The sequence below is a fragment of the Desmodus rotundus genome, chromosome 2 (genome assembly GCF_022682495.2).
Source record: "Desmodus rotundus isolate HL8 chromosome 2, HLdesRot8A.1, whole genome shotgun sequence".
In the NCBI taxonomy this organism is placed as follows: domain Eukaryota; kingdom Metazoa; phylum Chordata; class Mammalia; order Chiroptera; family Phyllostomidae; genus Desmodus; species Desmodus rotundus.
This window is the reverse complement of record NC_071388.1, coordinates 141,880,640-141,905,970: the sequence shown is the minus strand read 5'-3', so window position 1 is coordinate 141,905,970 and position 25,331 is coordinate 141,880,640. Positions and strand designations below refer to the sequence as shown.

At 43.9% G+C, this 25,331-nt stretch overlaps 1 protein-coding gene and 1 pseudogene across 4 annotated transcripts in view; one reads left to right on the top strand and one right to left on the bottom strand.

Annotated features, from left to right (window-relative positions):
- CACNB4 (calcium voltage-gated channel auxiliary subunit beta 4) overlaps positions 1-25,331 on the top strand; it is a 466,152-nt gene that overhangs the window by 408,423 nt on the left and 32,398 nt on the right. For 3 of the 4 annotated variants that reach the window (XM_053918676.1, XM_053918674.1, XM_053918675.1), the window contains 8 exons: positions 743-862; positions 2,488-2,610; positions 10,225-10,355; positions 12,484-12,560; positions 14,020-14,039; positions 14,259-14,339; positions 15,647-15,705; positions 23,533-23,642. In XM_053918676.1, the coding sequence (XP_053774651.1) occupies positions 743-862; positions 2,488-2,610; positions 10,225-10,355; positions 12,484-12,560; positions 14,020-14,039; positions 14,259-14,339; positions 15,647-15,705; positions 23,533-23,642 (721 nt within the window). Of the gene's footprint in view, positions 1-742; positions 863-2,487; positions 2,611-10,224; positions 10,356-12,483; positions 12,561-14,019; positions 14,040-14,258; positions 14,340-15,646; positions 15,706-23,532; positions 23,643-25,331 lie in introns of those variants that run through there. The other variant, XM_024569588.4, reaches the window with a different exon arrangement.
- On the bottom strand, positions 17,386-17,467 carry LOC112312994 (small nucleolar RNA U3; annotated as a pseudogene).

The window sequence follows — 25,331 nt, the reverse complement described above, 5'->3', positions numbered from 1 at the left end:
GCTGCAGATTTCATCTCTTTCCACGTCCCGAGCGGCCAGCGGTGCTGGGCGCCCTCAGTACCTTGGCCACGTCACTCGGGCTGGGCTTCAGTGTCGTCCAAATAGCCTTTCTAGATGTGGGCTTCAACTGAGGACATCCTTGTTTTCATCCTCAAGATGCATGGCTTAGTGGCCATAGTGACCAAGTATGGCCACTGTAGGACAATGATTGAAGTTTTGTTAGTGAGAGAGTTCAGTGGTGTTGACATTGGAACTGGAAAATCATTTTACTAATGTAAGATTCTTCTTGGCTCTGTTGAAAACCTAGGCAAGTAAGTCATCTGCAACCCAAGATACAGATAGGATTTAGCTCTTGTAATAGGCTGACTCTCTTTCTTCTTTAGAGGTATATATATACAAGAGAATGGAATTAAACTTCAGTTTCACAAATGAATGTGAGCTTAATATAAGATAGCAGAAAACAAGAGGAATTTGGGCTGAATATCACATAATTTTCATTGCAGTTTACTTCCTAGTACTTAATCTAGTCAAAATATTTTCTTCACAGCCTTGCTACCTTCGGAGTTATTCAGATGCTTAACTGTGTTCCGCCATCTAAATTTGTATCCACAAGCAGGCACAGAGTGTATGCATCAAAATCCATGCAAATGAACAGAACCAGCTTCTGGATGGTGTTATGAGTGAGACAGTTTTAGGAAGCTTCTCCTCGCCTGGGTTAACCACTCTGGGTTTCCCTTTCCAGGGTTCAGCGGATTCCTACACGAGCAGGCCGTCCGACTCCGATGTCTCTTTGGAAGAAGACAGGGAAGCGATTCGGCAGGAGAGAGAGCAGCAAGCGGCTATCCAGCTCGAGAGAGCAAAGGTGACTTTCTTACCCCTGTTTGGTTCCAAAGTGGAATGTCAATCAGCTCTCTTCCCTGCCTCAGATTTCTCTGACCAAAAAACCAAAAAAAAGATCACTTTGTAATCATCCTGAGAAGGGACCAGATTGCAAGGCTTTCGGATCCATTCACCCCTGAGAGAGGTTTATTGACATCCCCAGGGGGCCATTACCCAAGACACTGACACCTTACCCTTTTGTGTTTGGTTTGGGGTTGAGTTTTTTGGTCATCTTCCAACCTAGCAGTTGTCACCAATATCAAGCTGGCCACACCCAGTGTTGATAGGAGCCTCCTAAGGTTCGAGCTCGCTCCACCTCTTCCATAACATTAGCCTTCACCGCAGGCCACACTGGCACTATTGTTCTGTGGGTCTCCCTGTTGTCCTCTCTGCTCTTCACTCTTGGTTTCAGTCTCCCACCTCAAGTTCAGCATGAAGTTCAGAACTTTGAACCAGTACTGGCATTGCGGCAAAGAGGAGCAATAAGGGCGTTGCCAAAACAGACCTCCAGACACTCCACAGGGAGAGAGCCCCCAGTAGTCCCTGCAGCTGCAGGAGGCGACAAATTGCCTTTTTGAATGCCAGAGTGAGAAGGGTCACTAGAGCTCTCCCATTCTGTGTCTTTTCAACTACTTCTTTATTTTTTAGCACAGACTCCTTTTGACCAATGAAATCTTATGCATGACAGCAAATTTTTAAAAGAGGAGAATGAAGCAGGTATCTTCTTTTGCTCCAACACCTGCCATGCCTGTGTTAGGGGGGCAGAAGGGGGTTTGGGGCAGTGCCTGCGAAGAGTCATCAGTGGGACTCGAACTTGGGTCCTGTCTCAAATGTTGCTCCCCAGCCATGTTCACAGCATGAATAAATGAGCCCATGACAAATCAGCCTGGGACTGCACGAACCCTGTGTACTCACTTGTGGCTAATTTTTTTTCTAGTTTTCTTTCAGAGTCTGTTTTTGGGCCATTGTGGTCACACAAAAGTCAGTTCAGTACCATTAGCGTAGGCTGGTGGTTTGCTGAACCTTGGCCAGGCTGCACCCGCCCAGGAACATTTGGTCCAAAAAGAGTTTCAGAACCAACTTCTGTTAGGTAGGGAGTAGGTGATGTGTGAGCCGCTCTGCCCTTCCTGTCTACCCCTGGCAGGCCTTTTTTTCCCAGGCAAGATAAGGTATTCTATTGAATGGGATCCCGCAGGTTTCAGATCCAGCTCACCACCCACACCACCACAATAATCTTTTTATTTAAGACCCAGCACACATTTCCTGTATCAGGAGGGTGGGATTGTCTGTTATCATTTAAAATAACAAACAAGTTTTATGACTAGAGGGCAAAGCAGGCAGCCCCTCCCACCTTTGCATTCATTCTCAGTCCTTCAAGGCACAGTTCTTGTGTGGGGTGTTGGAAAGCACCGCAGTCCTTTTCAGTGTCTAGTCTGCAGGTGTCTCAGTGCTACCTGAGGACATGAAACCTGTTTGAGGTCACCCTTTGGAGAGTGACTTCCCCCCCGCCTGGTACTACCAGTTATCTTATTATAACACTACATGTCAGTATGAAAAACCCTCCTCTGTCTTCCTCCCTCCACCCTAATGCCTCGACTCTGGGCCCAGTCCAAGCCTGTAGCCTTTGCTGTGAAGACGAACGTGAGCTACTGTGGTGCCCTGGACGAGGATGTGCCTGTCCCAAGCACAGCCATCTCCTTCGACGCCAAGGACTTTCTACACATTAAAGAGGTAAATGTAGCCACTCTGCGGCCCTTAGCCTGCCCCCAGGCCAAAGCCAGGGACCGGCTCTGAGCCAGATTACCGGGAGAGAGGCCCTGAGGAGCTGCCGATGTGTTACCTCATTTGATTTCCTGGGACTTCCAAATCCGTTCTTTCTCGCCAAGATTTAGAAGCCTGAGACCATTGCTTGCATTACCACACATTTAAAATGTTGGATGACAGTCATCATAGGATAGACGTAGTACAGACCTGTGGTCTTCCGGTCGCCTTTTAATCACCTTGTGTGACCACAAAGCCATAGATCTAGGGGTGCACTTTAGGGAAACATGGTTTTGGTGGCATGGTACCTACCTATGGGGGGCCATTTGCAAGGGATGTTGTAATTATAAACACCTGGGCTATAATCCTATGGACTTTGACCTTGATATCAGCACTCTCCAGTGTAATAATTAAAGTGTTAAAACTAAAAAGAGGACAGAGGTCTTTGGGGAAAAAGAAAGCTTAAGGGATTGAGCAATACTAGGAGGACTTGAAGCCTACCAACCCAAGAGGGTGAAATAGTGACATCCAAAACTTTTATTCACATGACCCAGGTATATTGAAGTCCTGCTTCGTGTCAGACATTGTGCTGGGCAGTGGGAGGTCAGAGATGAAGGCTCAGTTTCCCCACTGCCTGGGAGCTCTGCCTGTGGTGGAAGAGACTGACAATTACAGTTTCTGCATGGTTGACAAGTTCCATCACAGTGCTATTGAATGGGTATTGTGGGAAGCCAAATGAAGAGCAGGGGGGCCACCAGGCTGAGGAGTAGGAGGATCAGGGAGCTGAAAAGCTCTACAGAAGTGGTGAAGCCTGAGGGAGTTCACACTGGGGTGGGGGTGGCAGCAGGTGGAAGGGGCAGCTAGGAGCAATGCAGCGTGGCTGGGGGGCAGTGAGTAGGGAGTGGTACATAGGATGGGCCAGGGAAGAGAGGCAGGAGCCTGATTAAAACAAGGGCCTCTTAGGCCATGGCAGGAAGCCTGGACTTGATCACCAAGCAATGGGCTGGAGAGGAATTTTAAATAAAGGACGGATGGAGCCAGCCTCTCCTGACCAACTCTGATGGCCAGGAGAGTATTACAGAGGCTGGGAGACACCGGAGGGGGGGGAGGTGGCTGGAGAGTGGCTGTAGCAGGCAGGATGGAGAGAGGCAGCAGCTTGGAGAGAGAGGTAAGGGGCAAATGGACGGGAAGATTTCACCTGGGCGGGAATATTGGGGAAAGTGAGATAAAGGAGAAATGAAGGGTGGAGGCCAGTTACTTACTTGAAAGGGTGGAGGATGGGGTCGGCTATCAACATAAAGAAGGCAGAGAAGGGAGAAGACTTGTGATGGGGGTGGGCATGGTTATAAATTTGCTTTTAGACACACTATGTCAGGGGTGCTGTGAAACTCCCATGAGGATACTTAGTAGACCTTTATCCATCTAATCGGGAGGATAGAGAGAGGAACTGCAATTTTCTCTGCCTAGATGCTAAGAGTTGGAAAGGAGACTGGGCTCTAGTCAGGAGAAGATAAAGAGCTGAAGCATTGTTTTTAAATTTTGCTTTGCGTTTGTGTGTGTGTGTGTGTGTGTGTTTTAAGATGGGAAAGATTCAAACACGTTTTCCATGCTGAGTTGTTGGACCCAGTGAAATATTTTGGAAGGAAAAGGCATTGCTGATAGAAGGAGACGAGGGAATAGAGGGGGGAAGACGGCATCTGGAAAATGGGTACAAGAATTAGGCTGAGTCAGGAGGATAGTCTTGCCTCCCTTGAACTTCTCTGTTGCGCACGGAGTTTTCTGATGGGGCTGGGGGCGTACGCTGGAGGACAGCCTGCTCGATAGTCTCCATCGGCTCTGCTAGAAAGGAGGCATTGGCAATTAGATCTTAGGAAACGGGGAGTATAGGTGGAGCAATGAAGTGAAAACTGAGGAGCCTGAAGAATGTGATCGACATAAACATATCATTTAATGCCACTGAGACACCTGCTTGGTAAATGTGTAACAGGTGTGAAAATCATTGCCTTTGAAACTCTGCACTCTGCAGTGGCATTAGTGACACCAGGACATACGCATAGCTTTAACATTTTAATTATTTGACACCAAGTAAGGTCAAACATCTGGATGTCTGCAGATGTCTCACTATCTTTCCATTGCACCCGTGTGACCTGCATTTGTATAGTCACTCACCTGAGACACAGCTCTGGAGTATTTGGTGTGTGCCAGGCTCTGGCAGGTTCCCGACAGCTGTAAACAAAACAGACAGAGTCCCTTTCCTCATAGAATTCAATTCTAATGAGGAGACAGGTCATGAACAAATGAATAATTCCAAACTGTGAATGCTTTGGGGGGGGAAGTGAATTAAATGCTGACATTTTTAAAATATAAGGATGAGGGGTTGCATACTTGTACATAAAGGGTGATCAGAGAAGGCCCTTGCGAGAGTGGGACCTTTAAGCAGAGACCTGGAGGATGAGGAGGAGCCAGCCTTACAAAGAGCAAGGGGAACCCTCTCGGATGAAGAGTCTGCACCTGCAAAGGACCCGAGGTGGGAAAACAGCATGGCACAGTCAGTTAACCGGAAGAAAGGCACTGGGCTGGAGCCTCAGGTGATGGTGAGACTTCAGGTTTTTATCTAAATGTAATGAGAAGCCATTGAAAACTTTAAATGGCTTCTCAGGAAGAGAACTTTAAATCTTTAAAACTTTAAAACTTTAAATCTCAGGGAGAGGAGATGAATTTTTTTTAAGTTTTCTGATTGTAGAGACAATGGATGGGAATGGGACAGGTGTGGAGTCAGGAAGACCATTAGAGCCCTTCTAGGTGAGAGAACCTGGGATTGAGCCAGTGTGGTGACTGGTGACATGCAGAGAAGGAGGCGGATTAGAGATCTGTTGTAGGCATTCAGTGAAGCGCACAGGTGAGGGACTCAGGGGAGTGACTAAACTGGGATGGACGTTACTTGTGCGGGGAGAGGACAGATGGGGAGAGAGGCTGGGGAGTGGACATTTGGAAGTAGATATCAAGTAGGAAGTTTGCTATAAGAATCTGGAGCACAGACGAAGGGGTTGGGCCAATGATATAAATTTGGGTCACTTGGTTATGCATGGCATTTAAAGCTGTAGTAGTCAAGGAAGTCACCTACTGCTAAAGAGAGAGTAGAGGGAGGAGAGAAGGCAGCTCTGGATCAAATCCAAAGGAATTCCATGCTGCAGAGGTGGGGTGCATGAAATGCTTTGACAAATAAGGAAGCTGGAAAGGAGAAGTATGAGACAGAGGAGGAAAACCAGGAGAGAGCAGTGTGCGGACCGGGCGAGAAGAGTGTATCCACCAGGAGGAAGCAGTCGGCTGTGGCAAATGTTGTGACGTGCCCCCTGCGATGAGGAGCGAGGAGTGGACAGTGGATTGGCAGCGTGGTGGTCAGCAGCATTGAAGTCCCTAGGACCTCTGTCTGGAGTTGTGGAGACGGAAGCCCGATGGAATGGGATGAGGAGAAAAGGGACTACATGTAGCAAGGGGAGACCATGCTTTCAAGGAACTTGACACTGACCAGGCAGTACACTGAGGAGGGTATGAAATCAAAAGAAGTTTCTGTTTCAGACAGGAGCTATTGGAGCACCCACATATGCTGTTATTAACAAACAGAGAGAGAGAGAGAGAGAGAGGTGAGAAAGGAGAGAGAGGAAAAGGAGTAAAGTTTTTGAGTAGGCAAGAAGGGTGGGATCCATGCCCCGAGTGGCGGGACAGCCTTTTGATAGGAAGGGGAACACTTCGTTATATTGAATGTGCAGGGAAAATGCGTGCAGACAAAGACTGCCTTGGTAATGGGAAGCCGACAAAGCATCAGCTTGATGGCGTGTGCTTCCTCCATGGTGTGTGAGGAGGGCATCCACATTTGCCTGGAGGACAAGGGCCCTGGACCTCAAACCTGTGCCCTGGCATCTGAGTGGTTAAGTTCATTTTGTCTCATCATTACCCCCCAGAATGACCAACCATATTCTTTAGTTGCTAATACTCTGCTCCCAAGGAAAAGCAGAACTTCAGAGACGTGCTCACATATTCCATGCACACTCACGCACACCAGCCTTCCCACCTTGAGGTATTTTATTGCTTCCCTCCATTCCATCCACATTTTCCAGCTTGTCCTGTTGGTTGCTTTTTGGTCTATGTGCTCCTTGATCGATGACTTTGTCTTCAGTCTGGCAGTCTGATGTGTGTGGTATTGAGTTGCTAGTCCTGTGTGGGTTAGAGCCACTTGTTTCAGACCTTGAAATATCAGATGGGAAAACATCTTAGAAAGGGAAAGCACTACTAATCATTTTAGGGAAATCAAAATGAGAATGATTGGAACAACACTAGGGTGGCCTTGCCAGAAAGCTGGCCCATGCTCTTGGAACACCAACACAAATGAACACATTTCTGTAATTAAGTTGCAGCCTTTCCTCTCATCCATTTCCTAGGAGGCCATCTATCATGCACTGTTTTAAGTACTTTCTCAGTAATGAAAAAGTTCAAAAGCCGAGAAAAGCTACAGCTCTCCTTATCACATATACTAAATTATAAGCAAATTATACTCTTGATTGTATATAGCGACTTTCTCCCAAGTAGCTCAAAGAACTTTTATGTATGTGAGTCAGGTTCTCAGTGTGCTCTGTCTATGGTTTCGTAGAACTAAGTGAAAACATATTGGGGAGCTGCAGTAGCCATGTCAGGAAGCCCTTTAAGGTCACTTGGGTACCATTTAATAAATTAGTGTTCCAGTGGACTAACTTAATTTCAGGAAATAACTTAAGCCCCAGGAAACTATGACTCAGGGCCTGGTTTGTCCCCACCACGGTCAAATTTAAATACCAGGCTGTGCAGCAAAGACTCTAAAAGGTCCCCCTTGCCTCTTGTTAATCCCCAAATAAATAGACCGATTATTTCAGGTCTATTATCCCGAAATAAAGATAGGAAGATGGGAAAAACTAAAACCAAGATTGTTCATGATTTTACATTGACTCAACTCTCATTTCTCCAGTGTTGTCTCATCTACATGCCATGCATGACTTGTGTGGAAGCTGTGGGCATCATAAAGGCCAAATCCCTAAACCATGTTTTTGCTTTTGAGCGTTAAGGCAGAACTTCACGATGTGATGAGGCAATTAAACTGCCCATTCTTCCTTCACATGTACCAGTGTTTTATGCAGGTAAATTCTCCTTTTTTCTAAGCTAGGCAAACTGTACTACATGAAGTTGTTACATTTTGGAAAAAATAGATATTTTTGGATCAAGCTCGAGAGTTATCTTGTCTACCACCCATCAAAACAATAAAGGAAGTTCTGGGAATTGGCTCTGAGGGTGTAAATAGTAGGACTGATAAATCTACTCTCTGGACATCACTAGCCGAAACCCTCCCTTGAGGCAGGTGGGTTGGATTAAATGAGTCTTTTACCCTGGGATTCAGTAAGTCCGTAATCGTGCACGCAGTTTTCCTGCCCCATCCAATGGCCACGCTGACAGACTCTCACCCTGTACTGACCGAGGCCTTCGCATGGGCCTTTCAAGTTTCTGTGTCGTGGAACTTTATTTAAGTGGAAATTCTGGTGTTGCTGTTGGGCTTTTGGCCATCTGCAGATTATTTCCAAAAAATTCCACACACAAATACATAGTATGTTTAGTCTTTGTAAGGTTAGGCTTCTTTTTCTTCAGGTGGTAAAGTTGACCTTAATTTGCAAACCTGTATTTGGAGGTATGAGGGAGGAAAAATAATTTTTCTTCTATTCTTCCAAATTGTTCTGGCTAGTCTTATAACCACATTTACACGAGGCAGGTTAACAGGAGAGAATACCCAAATTTATTACGTATGTACGTACAGGAGTTCCCCAAGAATATGAGACCCAAGAACACATTGGGCAGCTAAGATTTGTATGTCATTTGGGAGCTAAGGAGACAGTGTGTGTGTGTGTGTGTGTGTGTGTGTGTGTGTGTGGTTTGACACTTCAAAGGGCAGGAGGGCAATTCGCAAGGAGACGAAAAAGCCCATGATTGGTAAATTAAGTGTTGGCTGGGCCATCTTTAGCAATGGGGTGCAGAGAGGACTTCGAGCAAATGGGCCTCATTAGGATTTCCCTCTCACACTTAGCTCATATTAAATTACCATTATCTAATATAAACTAATAAACTATCGTTATCTGTGATGATATCTCCCTTCCTGAAACAGGTCTTCTAAATTCTTTCAGGCAGTTGGGGGAAAGGTCAGCAGTTTTTCCTGAGTCTTTCATTTCTTGAAAATAATCAGCTTAAAGCAATTAATATTCGGGGTGACATATTTGGGGATGCTAAACTCTGCTTCCCCTCAGAAGATTAGAATTCGCCCTCAGTGAGAGTAGATTGCAGACACTCTCATGGATTTTTACCGAAAAGCTTTTGGCAAATACCCGACTATTGAATGTATTTCATTTCAGACTTGCCTATCTTCAAGAATTTCAATTACACTGGTGTGTATTTATCCTTATACAATGTATTCTTTAAGAATGGCTAAGGAGTTTTAACAAGGACCAAAGGAATCCAAGGGTTAGGACCTGACTTTAGACCAGAGATTGGCAAACGGTGGCCCCTGTGCTGTTTCTGGAAAGAAAGGGTTTACTGAAAGACGGCTCTGCTTACTGGTGTACGGCGTGTCTGCGGGTGCTTCCGCACTGCGACTGCAGGTTTCAGCAGTCGCACCAGAGAGGGCAGGGACAGCAGAGCCTAAATGTTTACTATCTGGGCCTTCAGGTAAAAAGTCTGTAGACCTCCACTCTGGTGTTTATACAAAGCCTGTCCAGAAGGTATCCAGCCACGTACTATGAAAAATAGAGACATTTATTGAAGAAGATACAAGATACAAGAAACATTGTACGTAGGATAGTGACACCTCAGTCCCCTTCAAATGAGGTACCATGGACCTCACACAGTTCTCCCAATTGCCATCAGCTGCCTGGTCATATTTTCCTGAATCTCATCGAAGGTCTGAAATCTCTTTCCTTTCAAAGGTGACTGTAGTTTGGGGAAAAGCCAGAAGTTGCAGGCTGCCAAATCTGGGCTGGAGTGGGGGTGTGTGGCTGAGTCACCTGGGTGATTTGATGTTTCGCCAAAAAACTGCACAAGATGTGATGCAGAGCAGGTGGATGTTGTGATGAAGCTGCCCGTCACCAGTGGCCCACAGCTGCAGCTTCTGAATCATCTGACTAGTTTCCATGGAGGAATGTTCAAGCTTAATACAAAATTTGGAATAGATTCATTGCTTTACTCCCTCAGTCACTTTGAATGTGATGGCCACACGGGACACATGCGCACTGAAGGGCGTCTACCGCCCCCACTGACTAGTACAGTGAAGTCATCATTGTTCACGCATGTGCATTCCAGTCCACTCTCCTTGGCTGCCAGGGTTACATCGATGTCTACAAACCGTTCTCATTATATTAACAATGGCTAGACTTTTTCTGGACAGACCTCATATGCGTACTATAGTACAATATATAATATGAATGGTGTTTTGTTCTTCTGGTCCCCTGAAATTAATTAGTGGAATGTGAAGATACGTGAATTACTGTTGGTAACAGTTTTATTTCTGCATTCCAGAAATATAACAATGATTGGTGGATAGGAAGGCTGGTGAAAGAGGGCTGTGAGATTGGCTTCATCCCAAGTCCACTTAGACTGGAGAACATACGGATTCAGCAAGAGCAAAAGCGAGGACGTTTTCACGGAGGGTAAGGCTCCTTTCTTCCTGTAAACTTTGGGGGTGGGTACAGGTAGGAACATTAAGTGACATATTCCAGCTTGCTTATTAGGTTCAAACTGTATGCTTTCAAAGTAAAAGATACTTTTTTGCGTATGGGGTGTTTCTGATCGACACAAAAGTGTTTCAGACATGCATTCTCCCTGAAGCCTGGCATCACTGGAACCCACGTGGATTTCCACAGCCTCAGCAAACGCTCCTTGGAACCTACTCCTCCCTTCATTAGAGTCATGGAGGGCACCTTTCTCAGTGCAGGACGTGGGCGCCTGGCCTGAGCCAGCATCACGGCTCTTCCTGGTTAGCTCTCAGAGACTTTCTCAGGTCATCACGGAATGCTGTGGCATGTGCAGGTCCAGGCACCAGCAGCTTCTTCCCCACCAAGGGCTCTTTGTGGCATCTGCCATCTCTTGGTAATAAAGTATCGACTCTGTCTAGCTTCGGATGAATCGGCGTCTAGTGGACTAATGAAGTAGCCACATAGGTTGCAGCACGCAGGTCCCTGGAATGCACCAAAGCTCGAGAGAAATCAGAATCATCCTGAACCTGCATGTGTGAGCCTACCTTGAAGCATTGATTTTAGGTGTTACCATTTCTTCTAAGGCCTAAAATAGAAGCAGTTCTTTCTCTTCACTCTCAACCTCCTTTTTCTGTTGGATCCTTTTCTATTTCAAAAATGCCTGTGTTTGTTAGGGGCCCTGTTGCCTTTGTCATATGGGAACCTCTGAAACAGTGACAGGAGATCACAAAAGTACAGTCAGCCCCACTCTTAGTTATCAATCTCATGGAGTATATGGCATGCCTATAATGTTAATTATTAATTCCTCTTGTTCCCTCCAGTCTCAACTGTCTTTGCTGATGCTCTTTAAACATGTTGGTAATACAGGTTTCCACCTCAGGACCTTTGTACTTGCTGTCTCCTCTCACTGGAACCCTTTACCTCCCTTTTCCACCAGATAACTCCATCATCTGCTTCAGGTCTTTGTTAAATAGTGCATGGTCAGGGGCCCCTTTCCTGCCCCTGTATTTAAAATTGTACCCACTTCCCATCTCTACCCTGACTTAGTTTTCTCTGTTGCATCTATTACTGTCAGAAATACTATATATTTACCTACTCACCCATTTGAAACCGATATCGCCCACTAGAGTCTGTCGCTATATGTGACGGGATTTTGCATTTCTCCCCCCACTGTTGTACGCCTAACTTTGGGAACAGTGGATACTCAATAAAAATATTTGCTGAATGAGATAATTAATGCATTATTATCATCATTTCTAAAGTTGTTAGTTTATCATTATTATTTTTCCATAATATCATTATATAGTTATATAATTTTGGACTAAAAGCTTACAACGCAGAAGGTGTGAGAGTAAAGCCAAGAGCTACAGACACGACCTTATTTTCTTTATGCCAACCCTGGGAGGTGTACCCTCTCCTCCTGCAGATGAGGAAGCTGAGGCTGAAAGGTGTGAGATGTGCCAAGGTCCCACGACTAGTGAGTGGCACAGCCAGGACGAGAAATCAGATTGTTCTGACTCGGGGGACCATACTCATAAGCACTGAAATGGAGGGTCACTGGAGAAGTCGGGGGGTGGGCTCTAAGGGCCCCTGTGGGCGCCAGGGAGGCTTCCGGAGCCCCGTGAAGAGACCAGTGCTGACGATCTTCCACTATGGGCCACACACTGTCAGTTTCTAATTCTGATCGCACATAATTGCTTCTCGGAACAAATGCTTCTTCCTGGTCTTCCTGCTTGTTTTGAGCTGTGTTTGACATCTGAGTGGTGCCCTGGGGGCCATGTCTGTAGAAATCCAGCTGTTCACAAGAACATTCCTGTCACTGATTCTGCTGCCTCATTTCTGTGTTGAATAACTAGGGGAGAAATTTTTGCAAAGTATTTCCAGATCCCAGTTAGTTCCTCATTTTCTCTGAGAAATGAGGTCGAAGAAAACATTTGGACAGATTCTTAAAGTTCTTCTCTAAAGCAGGACGTGGTGTGTTTTGAATTATCTAGGAGGATTAAGGCCAAAGAAAGCTTTGTGCTCTCAAGTTCCATTTTCAAGGGATCTGGAGAAGGACTCATGTTCCTGCTCTATATCCTAGGAAATCCAGTGGAAATTCTTCTTCAAGTCTTGGAGAAATGGTATCAGGGACATTTCGAGCAACACCCACATCAACAGGTGAGGGTTTTAGTTAAATTCTTTTTAATGTAATGTATTCCTTGCTTAATATTTGAACGTGCAAGTATTCTTATTAATTTGGAAACAACTAAAAGGACTTGATTTAAAGATTCTTCTACTTAATATTTTTTTACTCATTTGCCTTTCATAGTGATTTGATTTGATTTAAAGGGTATTTGTGGTACTAAAATTTTAAATATTTGTGTAATATTGAAAAATCTTATTTATTCATGATTGTGTAAACCAGTTTGAGGCAAGTTTGTTATTCCATTCATAAACTCAACAGTCTTGAAGATGGTGAGGGCCAATTAAAGAGAAAAAAAAGTTGTAGACTCTCAAGAAAATACTGTTTCAGTCTCCATGGGCAACTGTAGGATGTTTTGGTACAGCCTGGGCTGTGGATATCGGGAGGGTTGAAACAGAGAATGAGGTTGGGCCTAGATGACCTCAGTTTTCTTTGGCTACCAGACAGCTAAGCTCCGAAATTAATGGTAATGAAGAGAGAGTGGTGGCCCAATCAAGAGTTGTGCATTTGGAAACTGTGGAGGATTTCTCTTCCATCACGTTTTCTGACAACTTAGGCTAATTTCATTCTGGCCCAGAACTGATGCTGCCGTCGGGCACGGCATATCACCAATCCGGAAGGACAAGTGCACGGTCTCTCTGGCCTGCCATAGGTGCAGGACGCCGCATCAGTTCTGAGACAGTTCTGAGCATACGCGTCCTTGTTCGTGTGAATCCTTCTTGATTTCAGGGCTCTGAACTCAGCGAGGCCTCTGGGTTCCCCCACACAGACCGGGCCTGCTTGGATGGCCACAAAAACACTTTAATCGGATACTGAGTATATTCTGCCTCATCCCCATTTATTGGACATTTAGGGCATTAAGGCTTTTCACTATTACAAACAAACAAAAAAAACCCAACAGGAGTAACTGGTTACAAACTTAATTGTAATCAAGAGCAGCGTAGTAGGAAAATGTGTCACTATCCTAGAAAGTGTGCGGAAAGACTTAAGAATGCATGAAGGACTGCAAACCCCCAAAACAACAAGTGATGGAGGTGCTGATTATTTTTACCCAAATTGTTATTCTAAGTTTCTCTTTACCACATTTGCTTTGTCCACGATGTTCGCAGCCACACTGTGTGCTGTGTTCAGCAGGAAGCCACCTGTGGTCTGTGCTGGCCCAGAACCCCCAGTGTTGTTATGACACCCACCCTCCCCACCCAACAGGAAGTCGGGATGTAAGGTCCCTCCTACGTGGAGGAAGTTGTCTGTTATTTCATGTCTCCAAAAGGGGCCTGTGCTGAGTGAGATGACGGAACTGTGTCTGCAGAGTGGGTGGAAGTGAGGTGATGAGAGTCACAGGGACGAGGCGGACGTTCTTCCCTCTTTTAAAATCATGTGCTATCATTTACAGAGGTGACGTATTTTGATATGGCTCTCATTGTTGTCTTTTAGCAAAACAGAAGCAAAAAGTGGTAAGTTTGTATTTCCTTTTTAAATCTACTGTTCAGGTTTCTCTCCATGTGTGCCTGCCATGCTCCATTTCAGTGACTTGAGTGGCTGTAAGATAAGGGGTGAGCCTCATCTGCGGGGCCTGTGGTAATCATTTTTTGTTTGACCTGACAATGATGAATGTTGTGGCTGTTGAGGAGGTATACTTCACCTTGTCACGAGTGTCAAATCATCTCTTTCAGACGGAGCACATTCCTCCTTACGATGTTGTGCCATCCATGCGTCCAGTGGTGTTAGTGGGGCCGTCACTGAAGGGTTATGAGGTACAAATACCAGCCTGTTACGCTTCAGTTCTTGGTCAGGAATCTAGGACACAGCCATTTGGAGCTGGCTCTTCGGGCCGGCTTACAAATGGGTACCGATGGAAGCCACCTCGCAGCATGTGAAGGCAGCTGGTGCAGCGTGGGGCTTCTCATCTACTACATATTGCATTGTTTAGAAATCAATGATCTCCCTCAAAACATTCATAATGGGAAGTTCTGTTAAAAGGTTTGCTCTGCATTACGTTCACAGAGATGGACTTTGTCTGTCTCGGCTGTTCCCGTCACTGTTGGAAGTAACAGACTATGAGCAGCACAGGGGAACATATGGGCAATCTGCCAGCAAACCTAAACCCTCAGAGCACCGACACACTCATCCTTCTGGTGCTCGAGTTGACGGCACAGTCCACCAAAAATGTTTCTCTGCTTATTTATTTCAAAGGACATATAGAAGGAAAAAAATCACTGAAAATATTAGTGAACTTCTTCACAGATTAATTAAGCAGTACCATGTGAGAAGGAAAGAGTAAAGACTTAGACGTACTACATTACAGATGTCGCAGGTTTGACCTCGTTCTAGCCTAGGTAGTAAGTGGGACGTTAAAGTCGAAGATGGGCAACTCCCAGAGCACCATTACCGCGGAGCTAGGACAATGTCTAGCGCCTAGTAGGCACTCAGTACTCATTTGTGGAATGAATTAATCAATTTCTTTGAGGCAGATCTGAGAATCCCATCTCCTTCCTGCCTCTTTTTCTCCTTCTCCCCTCCCTCTCTGTCCCTTTTCTTTCCTTCTCCCCTCCCCCTCTCAATGGGGACCTCCACAAAAGAGCAGGAAGAGTGATCCGCAGCAACCCAGCCCTGGGCACAGAGAATTTCTGCCAACACAGACAGACTAGCAGGACCGCAGGGCCCAGGGCTGGTCTGCAGGGGTCTAGCTGCTCCTCACTGGAGGCCAGCACCACTCAGGTTGTGGCAAGAACAGGCAGCACCGGCGTGCAAAGCCAGCCTGTGGTGGGCCCCTGAAGGTAGTTCAGAACCTATAAGGGAAGAGGGTTTGCCTTGGGTCAAATGAATATTGCTGGTTTATCCCTTAACACCCTGGAGGCAAATCAAGGGAAAAATTTAGTAACTGCAGGTGGTTAAGAATGAAAAACACCTTCCACGGGAATCTGCCCCTTGTAGAGGACTGGCTGTGAGAAGGTCTTTGCTCAATCCCAGTGCCCTTCCCTTCCACTTCTCTTACTTTTGACTTCTCTCTCTCTCTCTCTGCATGTGTTTGCCTCATTCTCTTTTTCTCACCTCTGCAAAGGTAACAGACATGATGCAGAAAGCCCTCTTTGATTTCCTGAAGCACAGGTTTGATGGGAGGTGAGAATATAGATATTTTTGTATTTTTATTTTCCTTTAATCAAACATGTATGATGGATTTTTTTTTTGTGGATCTATGTTTCCAGCAATTGCAGAAGATCTGTAATTAAAAGTTAGCTCAGTCAGGGAAGGATACAATGACAAAGTTCTAAAAATATGAAGTTATGAAGTATAGCATTGAATCCCCAAGGGAAAAAGGGCCTTGAGAAGGAAAATAATACATTTGTTTTATTTACCATATTTTGCCATGTATAACATGCTCCTGTGTATAATGCATGCCCATGTTTTTGGCCCAAACTTTCAGGGAAAAAAAATCTTTCATTTTGATTTTTTAATTCAATTTTTTATTTATATTTAGAAACAAAACCGATTATCGTATTCCAGGGTATTATTGTGCATATGGGTATCATTATTGCTAACTACAGTTACATTTTTAATGCATAAGCATAAATAAAAAAATTTAAAACATTTACATAGACATGGAATTAGTACTACCCATATATAATACACACCCTTATTTTTCCCTAAAAAGTTTGTCAAAAAAGTGAGCATTATACGTGGCATAATATGGTAAATGGATGTGTTTGTCTTTATCTTCTCACTGGTTGGTGAATTCTTACCAAACTTGTTTTATGAAAATTATTAATTTAAAATATAGAATAATTATGACAAGGATGGTGGCCCGCTGATCAAGCTGGGTAATCTTCAGGAGTTACACGTGTGTATGTGTGTGTATCATATAAAGAGATAAGTGTAAAGTACTCAACTTGCTCAAAGAAACGGTGGAAGAAATGTTTTCCTCATAAGCCTCTCAAAGTGACTATTTTGTAGGGAACAGTACTTTGGATGTTTAGCTCAGGGTTTTTTTCCAGAAATTACCTTGTTATTTTATTGGCCTATTTTATATGCATCCTACTATGACCCATTATCAACATGGCTCAGTCTTTAGCTATCAGATAATTTCACGATTTAAGTTTTGTGAAAAATGTCTAGAAAGAGTTTCTGTGTTTTGCAGAGAAAAGGTAAAAAGTTCACATCGACTCAATACAAAGGACTAAGCTCTTTCACAGTGCATTGTGAATAAAATAACCACCTGTAGATACCTGAAAACTTATTAGAAACAAAAAACCTAAACAGCATCTTGTAAAAAGTATGGTTACATGCATCCAACATACCAAATATTTTAATAAATATGGCATTTTAAGAAAAAAGGAAACATGATAATGCTTTAAATACAAATTGCACATACTTCTCAAAAGAAAAAGTTTCTGGATAATTGTGTTAAAAACAGTCATTCATTTCTGGGACTATATACAAAGAAAATAAACTGAGGTTTTAGTTCCAGTAATTGAGATTTTAGTTCAAGAAATCAGAATACCTCAGTGCAATTATTTGAATTGCCAAGCACGTTAGTGGAGGCCAGGGTGCCTTAATGAATACCTCCCACAATGTATCATGATTCCAACACAATGAAAGCTTACTGTTGCTCATTTAACAGTCTCAGGCAGATGTTCCTCAGCTAGAAGACAGAGTGGAGCAAGGGGAGGATTGGGCAGGAAGTGTGTTCTGCCCATCATTTGGGGCCCTTGGCCTGAGGGTGGTCTCTCTAGTCATCTGATGGGGACAGGAGCACGCCAGCCTGGAAGTGACACCCATTGATTTTCGCATTTCATTGGTTAAACTTGGTCACGTGACCACACTTAATTGTAAAGGAGGCTGGGAAGTAATGAACTATAGAAATGAACCCTGAAAGTATAATCTTGAGGCTAGGAATATAGTCTAGCTATGTGCCCAGGAGGAAGAGGATGGAGATACTGTTGGACAAATAATAGTGTCTGCCACATTCATCAAGTGGACCCAAAGAGCTATAAGCAAACCAGGAGTTTATCCTGCCACCCTCTTTTTAAAAAAAGGCAGGCAAAGAGTAAAGTAGTTACAAAAGAACCAAGTGAATAACACTGAATACTAGAATATTGGAGTTGGAGGAAAATGTATAAGTTATTTTATTCTAATCTCTTTAACAACCACTAACCTGCTTCTGTTTGGAAACTGTTGGCTATTGGGAATCCATTTCTTAAGAAAGCATTACAAAGAAACAGCGGAGCTCTGACTCTTTAACTTAAATAGTGTTAGTTTTGGTCCTGCCCTCTGATGATCTCAGCCTGAACCTTTACCCTGATGCAGCTCTCTGTGGATGGAGGCAGCTGACATGTGTGGCTCTGTCTTCTGTGTTCTTGGTTGCACACACACGCGTCCTTCAGCTATGCTTGGAGTCACATGGTTTGAAACTCTGGTGCCTTTACCTAAGGAAGCTCTGAGGGGTGCCTCTTCCTAGGGCCCTGTAACAGCCCTTGAGCTGGACAAATTCCACCCCATAACACAGCCTTACTTTGTGTTAGATGGCTTTGGTCCCCACACAGCATCCTTCTAAACAACAGTGTTAAAGGTTTGAAATGCAGGACCTATGGAAAAAAGAAAAAAATTATGATAATTTGGCAAAGCGAAAATGAGTGACTTTATCGCTTGAACGAGTGAAGAATCTGAGGTTCTGCCCCGGGCCCAGAAAGAGGAAATGTATTTAACTGCACCAGCAGCGATTTGTTTTGAATCAAGGGGAATCGTCTGCATCAAGCAATTACACACACTATTGAAAATGATGTTAGTGGAAATAGAATTAAAATGCCCCTGCCAAGTGCTCCATGGGGTCTGATGACACAGCAGAGGAGCTGAAGACCTGAGGATGAATCCAACAGCAGCAAGCGTAACAGCTGGAGAAAGTGACTCAGCCCCAGAGAGCTCTCAAGTACGGCCGAGTAGGAGGAAGATAGATGTTAAAGGTGGAAGTAGGTGAGTGGACTTGCTCTCAGGTAATAAGAGGCCAGTGCAGCAGAAAACCGAACACTGAATCTACTGCTTGAGTGCATTTGGAGACTCTGATAAGGACAGACTCTGACATGTCTGTCCTTACATTTTGAACTATGACAGTTTGCTGCATTATGTTTTACCAGTTAATAAAAGGAGAGAATTCAACAGTCTTTAATTGAAGCCAGCCAAGAGAACAATTGCACAGAAGGCATTACCCAGTGATACAGCATACACAATATGTTCTCCTGGAAACCCGCTGTTTCATTGGCCATGGATGCAGTAGGCTACACAAAATTGTCAGGGCAGTCTTACTTTTTAGAAAGGGCAAAAGGGGATCCACTTACTGAGAAGATTCCTTCTTCAATACTGTTTTTCAAATCTTCGTTAGAAAATAATTCAACACCTTGGGTTAAAGTCCAACAGCTTGATTATTACACAATCATATGCTTACCTTTTTTGATACCTTAGAAACTGAGTCAGTCTAGAGCTACGTACACAATTTCTTTTTGCTATAACTTCTGTTGTAGGGTCTAATAGTAACACATGTAAGAAAAATGAAAAGCCCAAATGAAACAGTTCCTGAGGGATCCCTGGATGTGTGGCTGTCCCCACATGGTGACCATTCCTGTGCACAGATCACAAACTAAGTGAGCCTGACACGCTGCTACGATGGCACCAGCCCCGTGAGGACCAACTGGCTGCACAAGAGTGTGGAGCTTTTCTCCTCGTCTCCCACTGCACATGTGCGCCCAGGACCGGCCTTCGGGATGAGGCTTGTTCAGCTGGTGGAATCTACCATTCACAGGCTGAACAGCCAGCAGTCAAACTAGTTGCAATTTGTTGACTTACGCTAGTTATTTCAAATCTCGATAAAGTTGATACTTTAAGCTTCTTGACACCTGGATCAGATAAACTCTGTGGCAGTCATTGGAGACTTTGTAACTGACGTGACCATGGGAAAAACCCTAAATGAACATCATGTTTAACTTACACAGATTGGATCTAAAGGGAAAGGAAATTATTAGTCAAACACTTAAAGAAAAAAAAGGACTTGAGAAAGAATTTGAAGAAAAGAGGCCAAGAAAACAACTTAGGGAGATTCAAGACATAGTGTCTATTTATAAAGGAAATGGGAACAATTGAGGCCATCCCAAAGCCGCCAAGCCATGGGAGAGTGAAGACAACTTGTCATCACAGGCAGCAAGTGGAGGAGAACAGCACAGTGCCTTCTGTGCCATAATCAATACCCTTCCTTTATCACCTCCTCCTTCCATTCTCTGTTCAAATGCAGGCTTGTCGGTGGACAAACACCAGAGATAGTTAATTGAACACTCTAATGCCAAACATGAACATTTAAGTCAGCAAGTTTTAACTACGTGCCACCCTGATTCTCCCACCCTCCAAGTATAGCAAATATCACAGACTCTGGAGATGGGAGAGTTCATGGTAGACTAACTTTTAAGGACAGGATATAAAGAAACTGTCTTTTCCAAGTCTTTAAATATCCAATAATTGTCTTGTATACATTATATATGTACCTGTCGACACAGGGCACTATGAATAGTTATTTAAGAATGCTCTTTTCACATATTACCTGGTTTTCTCCCAACAACAATCCCATGAGATAGTTCGGCAAAGCTACCATCACCATCTCACTGACCACCGTACCGACGCTCCCCATGCGGTGCAACTTGTTCACAGTCCCGCAACCAGCAAGAGAGACATCCAGGAGGGTCCTCAGGCCTCGGGCACCTTCATCCCTGTTGTCTGGGTGGCGCCCTGTCTGTTCTTTGGGACACTTTTCTCCATGAATATGAGGATGTAAAAAATATTAGCATCCTAAGACGGCTGCATATTAGGTATAGCAAGGATATAGAAGGATCTTACAGCTGTTCCATTCCCAACATAGAAATAATAATTTTTTAAATGAATATGCCATCGCCAAAAGCCGTATCTTTCCATAGAAAATCACAGGAAACTGATCCTCGCAGGTCATGATGGATTGCAGCAACTACGGTGAATTCTGACACAGAAATAAGTAACAGTTGGGGTTCAGACTTGCTGGATTTTGAGAATGATTTTGCTGGTTTCTGGTGACATTTGCTAGTACACTCAGTCTGCCGAGGAACTGAAATCCTCTTAGTCTTTTATCTACAGACCAGCAACTACTGACACTACGTCACAGAAAAGTTTCCCAGGGAACTTTTCAGAGACATGTGTCCAACAAGATGCGTGGAAGTGCTGAGACACGAGATGGTAGAGTATAGCAAAGAAAAAAGTAGAAAGGATATCACTTTAAGTTTAAAAAAATAAGTATGTAAACTATGTAACATTTAATGGTGAATGTAATCACATTGCTGGGGAGCCTTTTACCAAAAAAAACCCCCCAAAACAGGTTTGGATTTGGTTTCTGATTTTGATAATAGCAAACATCTTTGCCCGGGGGAGAAAACTCTTGCTTTGTCTCATTACAGGGTTCCTGGGGCTGTGTCTGTCTTCTCCCGAGCCCTTGCATGCATGTGTACTTGTATTACCCAGTAGCTTGTATGAACAAGTCAGCTGGTTTTTTATTAACAAGCAAGACAAGAAAAAGAACCCTCTATTGTCCATACATTTTCCTGTTTTGGGAATACATGGAACATTTTTCTCTGTTTGTGTGTGTGGCAAAACTTCAGATGTGTTTGAAAATGGCTTTGTAAAAATGTTTATAACCCAGAAAAAATAAAAGTGTGCGTCTGTTGATAATCCCTTGAACTGTTAAGAACCAAGGGTCACTAGCTGGCTTGTGTGGAACCATAACATTTGACTTTCACCTAGGCAGAATAGACTCTGTGGGCCCTTCAAAAGCAATTATTCTAGAAAGTTGAATTGCTCTGGAACTTCACTCTGTGCTTCTAACCAGCAACTTCATTTGTAAAACAACAAACAAAGGAACAAAAAGCAGAAACAAAAGAAATAAACAAGCAAGCTCAATCCTGTAAATAAAAGGAGTTATGGCCACAGGACTGCCTATGAGATTTCACAGTTGCAGTGGCCAACTGAGAAACGGAGACTCAGATGTGACTTTAACCTGAATGAATCGTGACCATCTCTCAGCACATAGCCAAGACTGACTGGGCTTCTGCACTGTGATGATTCAGCTTCTGACTGGGGAACTAGGGTTGCTGGAGAAGAAAACTGAAACTCTTAAGAGAATTACAAGGCAGATGACTAAGAACTGGCCTCGTGCTTGGGGGCCTGTGGTTTACCCCTTCTTAGCCTCTAACTAACCGCGTGGAACTTCCTGTCTGTGTCTCAGTTTTTCTTCTTGGTCAAATGAAGAGAGATTACTTGACCAGTGTTTCCCAGTGTCTTCTGGCAGTTGAAAAACTTTTTACATGAAATCATATAGAAAGCCCCAACGTAGAAAACAGAAATGCAGGGGCGCTTGCCTGTGGTGGTCCGTGCGAAAGCTGGAGGCCGGCCCACTCAGTCTCCCTGTAGCGTTCTCACATTCTCACCTGGAGGTGTTTCAGAAAACTCCGGCTTCTGCAGAAGACTGGGTGAAGATGTTTCAAGTAATTTATGAGGGCCTCAAAATTCTAAAAGTTCAAAAATTTGAAACTTCCTGACCATCTACAGCTTATAAATACAAAGACACAAGCAAGGGGTACTTTGCTTTAAAATGGCACCAGAATTTTTGCACAGTCTGTTACTTTAAAGAACCAATTTTCAATGATTTGTTAAATGAAATAGTTTTAATTCTCCCCAAGGCTTCTGGTCCCTGAGGCCAGGTGAACCATCTCCTGAGAGTGCTGATAATGTTGTCCCAAAACAGGTGTGAGGTGACTTGCGACTTAATGATTATTAATAACTACACCTCTTCCCTGCTCCAAATCCCGAAGGAGTGTGCAAATGAGGGACAATGGACGCACCAACTGAGTATGAAGAGAAGGGAGGGCTACCCCCCTTGCCTCCTTTTTGGAACTCTGCCAAGTTGGCCCGGGGTGGCAGTAAATGGCTTAGAGAGTTGTTCTTTGCATTCTACAGGCAGATAATAGTCTGACATTGGGCACAATCCTGGGTTAAATGAAGAATTTTAAAATTGAAGTTCTGGAGATTCTCATTTGATAATCATAGGCAAGTAGACCCCTCTCACCACTCATTTGCAGTGCCTTTAATCCTCACTGTGGCCCTGTGAGTCAGGCACTGCACTCGGTGTTGGGAGAACTGTGTTCATTTGCATGCCTTTGCTTTATTCTCTTTGATGATGGCAAGAGACTTTCTAACTTAAAACATCCTGGCACAAACCTCACACTGCCTTCTTATGACTGCCCACCATCCATATTCAAAGTCACATGCAAATATGCTGAAGAATCTTGTGCCTGAAAAAAAGAAATCATATTTTTCATATTCTTAGAAATAAAACCTTCCTTTGAACTGGTGGAGACATGCTTCATGTATTATAAATTAACTGTTGAGCACCAGGAATGCAACATAGCTACCGACTGGTTAATTGTCTTTGATGATCAAAATAAAGAGGGTTTCCCCCTTTGACCAGCAGCATTAATGTGCCAGGGCATCTGTAGTTTTTGAAGGTCTCGTTTAAGAGCAACTCAACTGTGAATTGTAGGGAAAGTGAATTGCTGCTTCCTAGAAAGGGCATGGTTTACTCACATGTTTTCATTCCCTCCTGGTATGGTGTGCATTAATGACAATCCAGCAAGGCACACAACAGTGGAGGGAGAGCTGCAATTCTGCAGCAGTGATTTTTTTGTTAAATAGCCAAAACCTACCTCTATTCTGCTCTGCTTGTGTTTTAGTACTGGCCAAAGCCTATTTAAAATAATCATGGTCAATGTTTATTATTCTGTGGTGGCACTATAGTATGTAAAGTGGTTATTAAATATGGTGGTTATAACTCACTTGAAGACCCCTAAACCATTTTTACTGGTGTGTTTTGTTCTGTGTTCCTATTCATAGGATATCAATAACGAGAGTGACAGCTGACATTTCTCTTGCTAAGAGGTCTGTCCTAAATAATCCCAGCAAGAGAGCAATCATTGAACGTTCGAACACTCGGTCCAGCCTAGGTAAGATGTTCAAAAGTGGTACTTCTTCAAGCTATGCTTTCAGACTGATATGACATGTGTTGCATTTGGGGTGGCTTTTCCAGTTTGCTCCCCATTCTGAATGGGGAAGCGCTGGTTACCAGAAGAGAATGCTGTCCATGGAAAAGAAGAGAGCAGAGTCCTACGGGAGCCAGAGCCTCTTCTATCTCAGCTCTAGTCAATTAGCTAATTAGTAGTCTGGTGGGAAGAATCTTCAGTGGGATCTCCAGCCTGTCATTGCCTAACCATGTGAAGCCACTCATCTCCACTTTGCCCCAGCTTCTCCATGTGGTTAATGATGTCTGTCATACCTGAGTCACAGCTGGCATGAAAGGAAATGAGATGTTCGGCCCTCTCGGGTCTTTAGAAGAAAGCTAGATCTTGGGGTTCTTAGTGTTGCTTCTGCTGCTAACTGGTAGTACCCAGAAGAGTCACATCTTAAGTGGAAATAGTAACCACCATTAATAACATGCAGGTTGTTTAAACATGTCTTTCCTAGAACACCAGTTAGAAAACATCTTGAAATTTCCCATGATGCAGAAGAAGAAAACGCTGGATAGGGTTAGCTCTATCAAGCCCTATATGAGCAGGACTGGAGGCTGGATTCACCATCCGCAGAAGCAAGTCCATGCTGCTGGTGAATCACAGCCTTCATATCAAAAGGCTCCTTTCTACGACTGCCAAGAGCAGTGCAGTCCACTCACAACTTTCTGGGAGTCTCCTTTGCATTCACATTCTAAAGGCAACTTGTTTGACTGCCATCTTCCTCATGGGCAGATAGGGTTCTTCTGTGCCATTCCTTTTTTTTTTTTTTCAACTACTGAAATGAGTTTAAACACGTCGTCAAGAATTCATTGAAGACTGTGCCAAAAATTGAGCAGGTTGGAAATAGGCTACAAAGTATCCGTTCTATATCCCTGGCAGGGAATTGGCACATGGCAATTGATTGGTGAATGTTTGATGGATGCTTTGTGAAAGAATGCTAAACTTACCAAATGAAATAGGTGTCAGAGCTTGTCGGGGCAGGATCCCAGGCATCAGTGGGGTTTTTGGTCCTGTATTTAGAACCTTCCACATACAGAATGAAACACTTTTAAAGGCACAATATATTCACCTTCAGGAGGTGATGATAGCAGAGCTGCTGCTGCCAAATCAGATTAGGTAACTGACTAAAATCAAATATCCTGGGTGACAAGGATGCCAAATTAGATGAAAGATTTCTCAAATAAGCATCTGGTCTCTACTCTCCTATCTTTTCCTCTCCTCTCCTCACAGTGCCTTTGCCTTCCTCTGATAGATCACAAGACGCTAACGGACCCTTAAAAGCATAAGCTAGGTTGCTTGACTCTAACCATATGCACCAGCCAAGGGTTTCATGAATATTCTTTGAAGTCATTGGCATAATCTAGTCACCTGTTGTCAGAGTCAGTGGAGTGGGTGGGGTGGAGTTAGTGTAAATATTGAGGAAGAAACAAGGTAGATGTCACTTCACTGCTTTTTCCCTTTACTCTGAAAACTCACATACCACAAGTTGGAGTTAATGGAATGGCAATCTATCCTAATAATCACTGTGTGAGCCACTTCTGTCCATTTGCCTGCTCGTTCACGCACATTTGCAGATTCCTTCATCAAATGTTTATCAAACACTTGTTACATTCCATGTGTTATGCC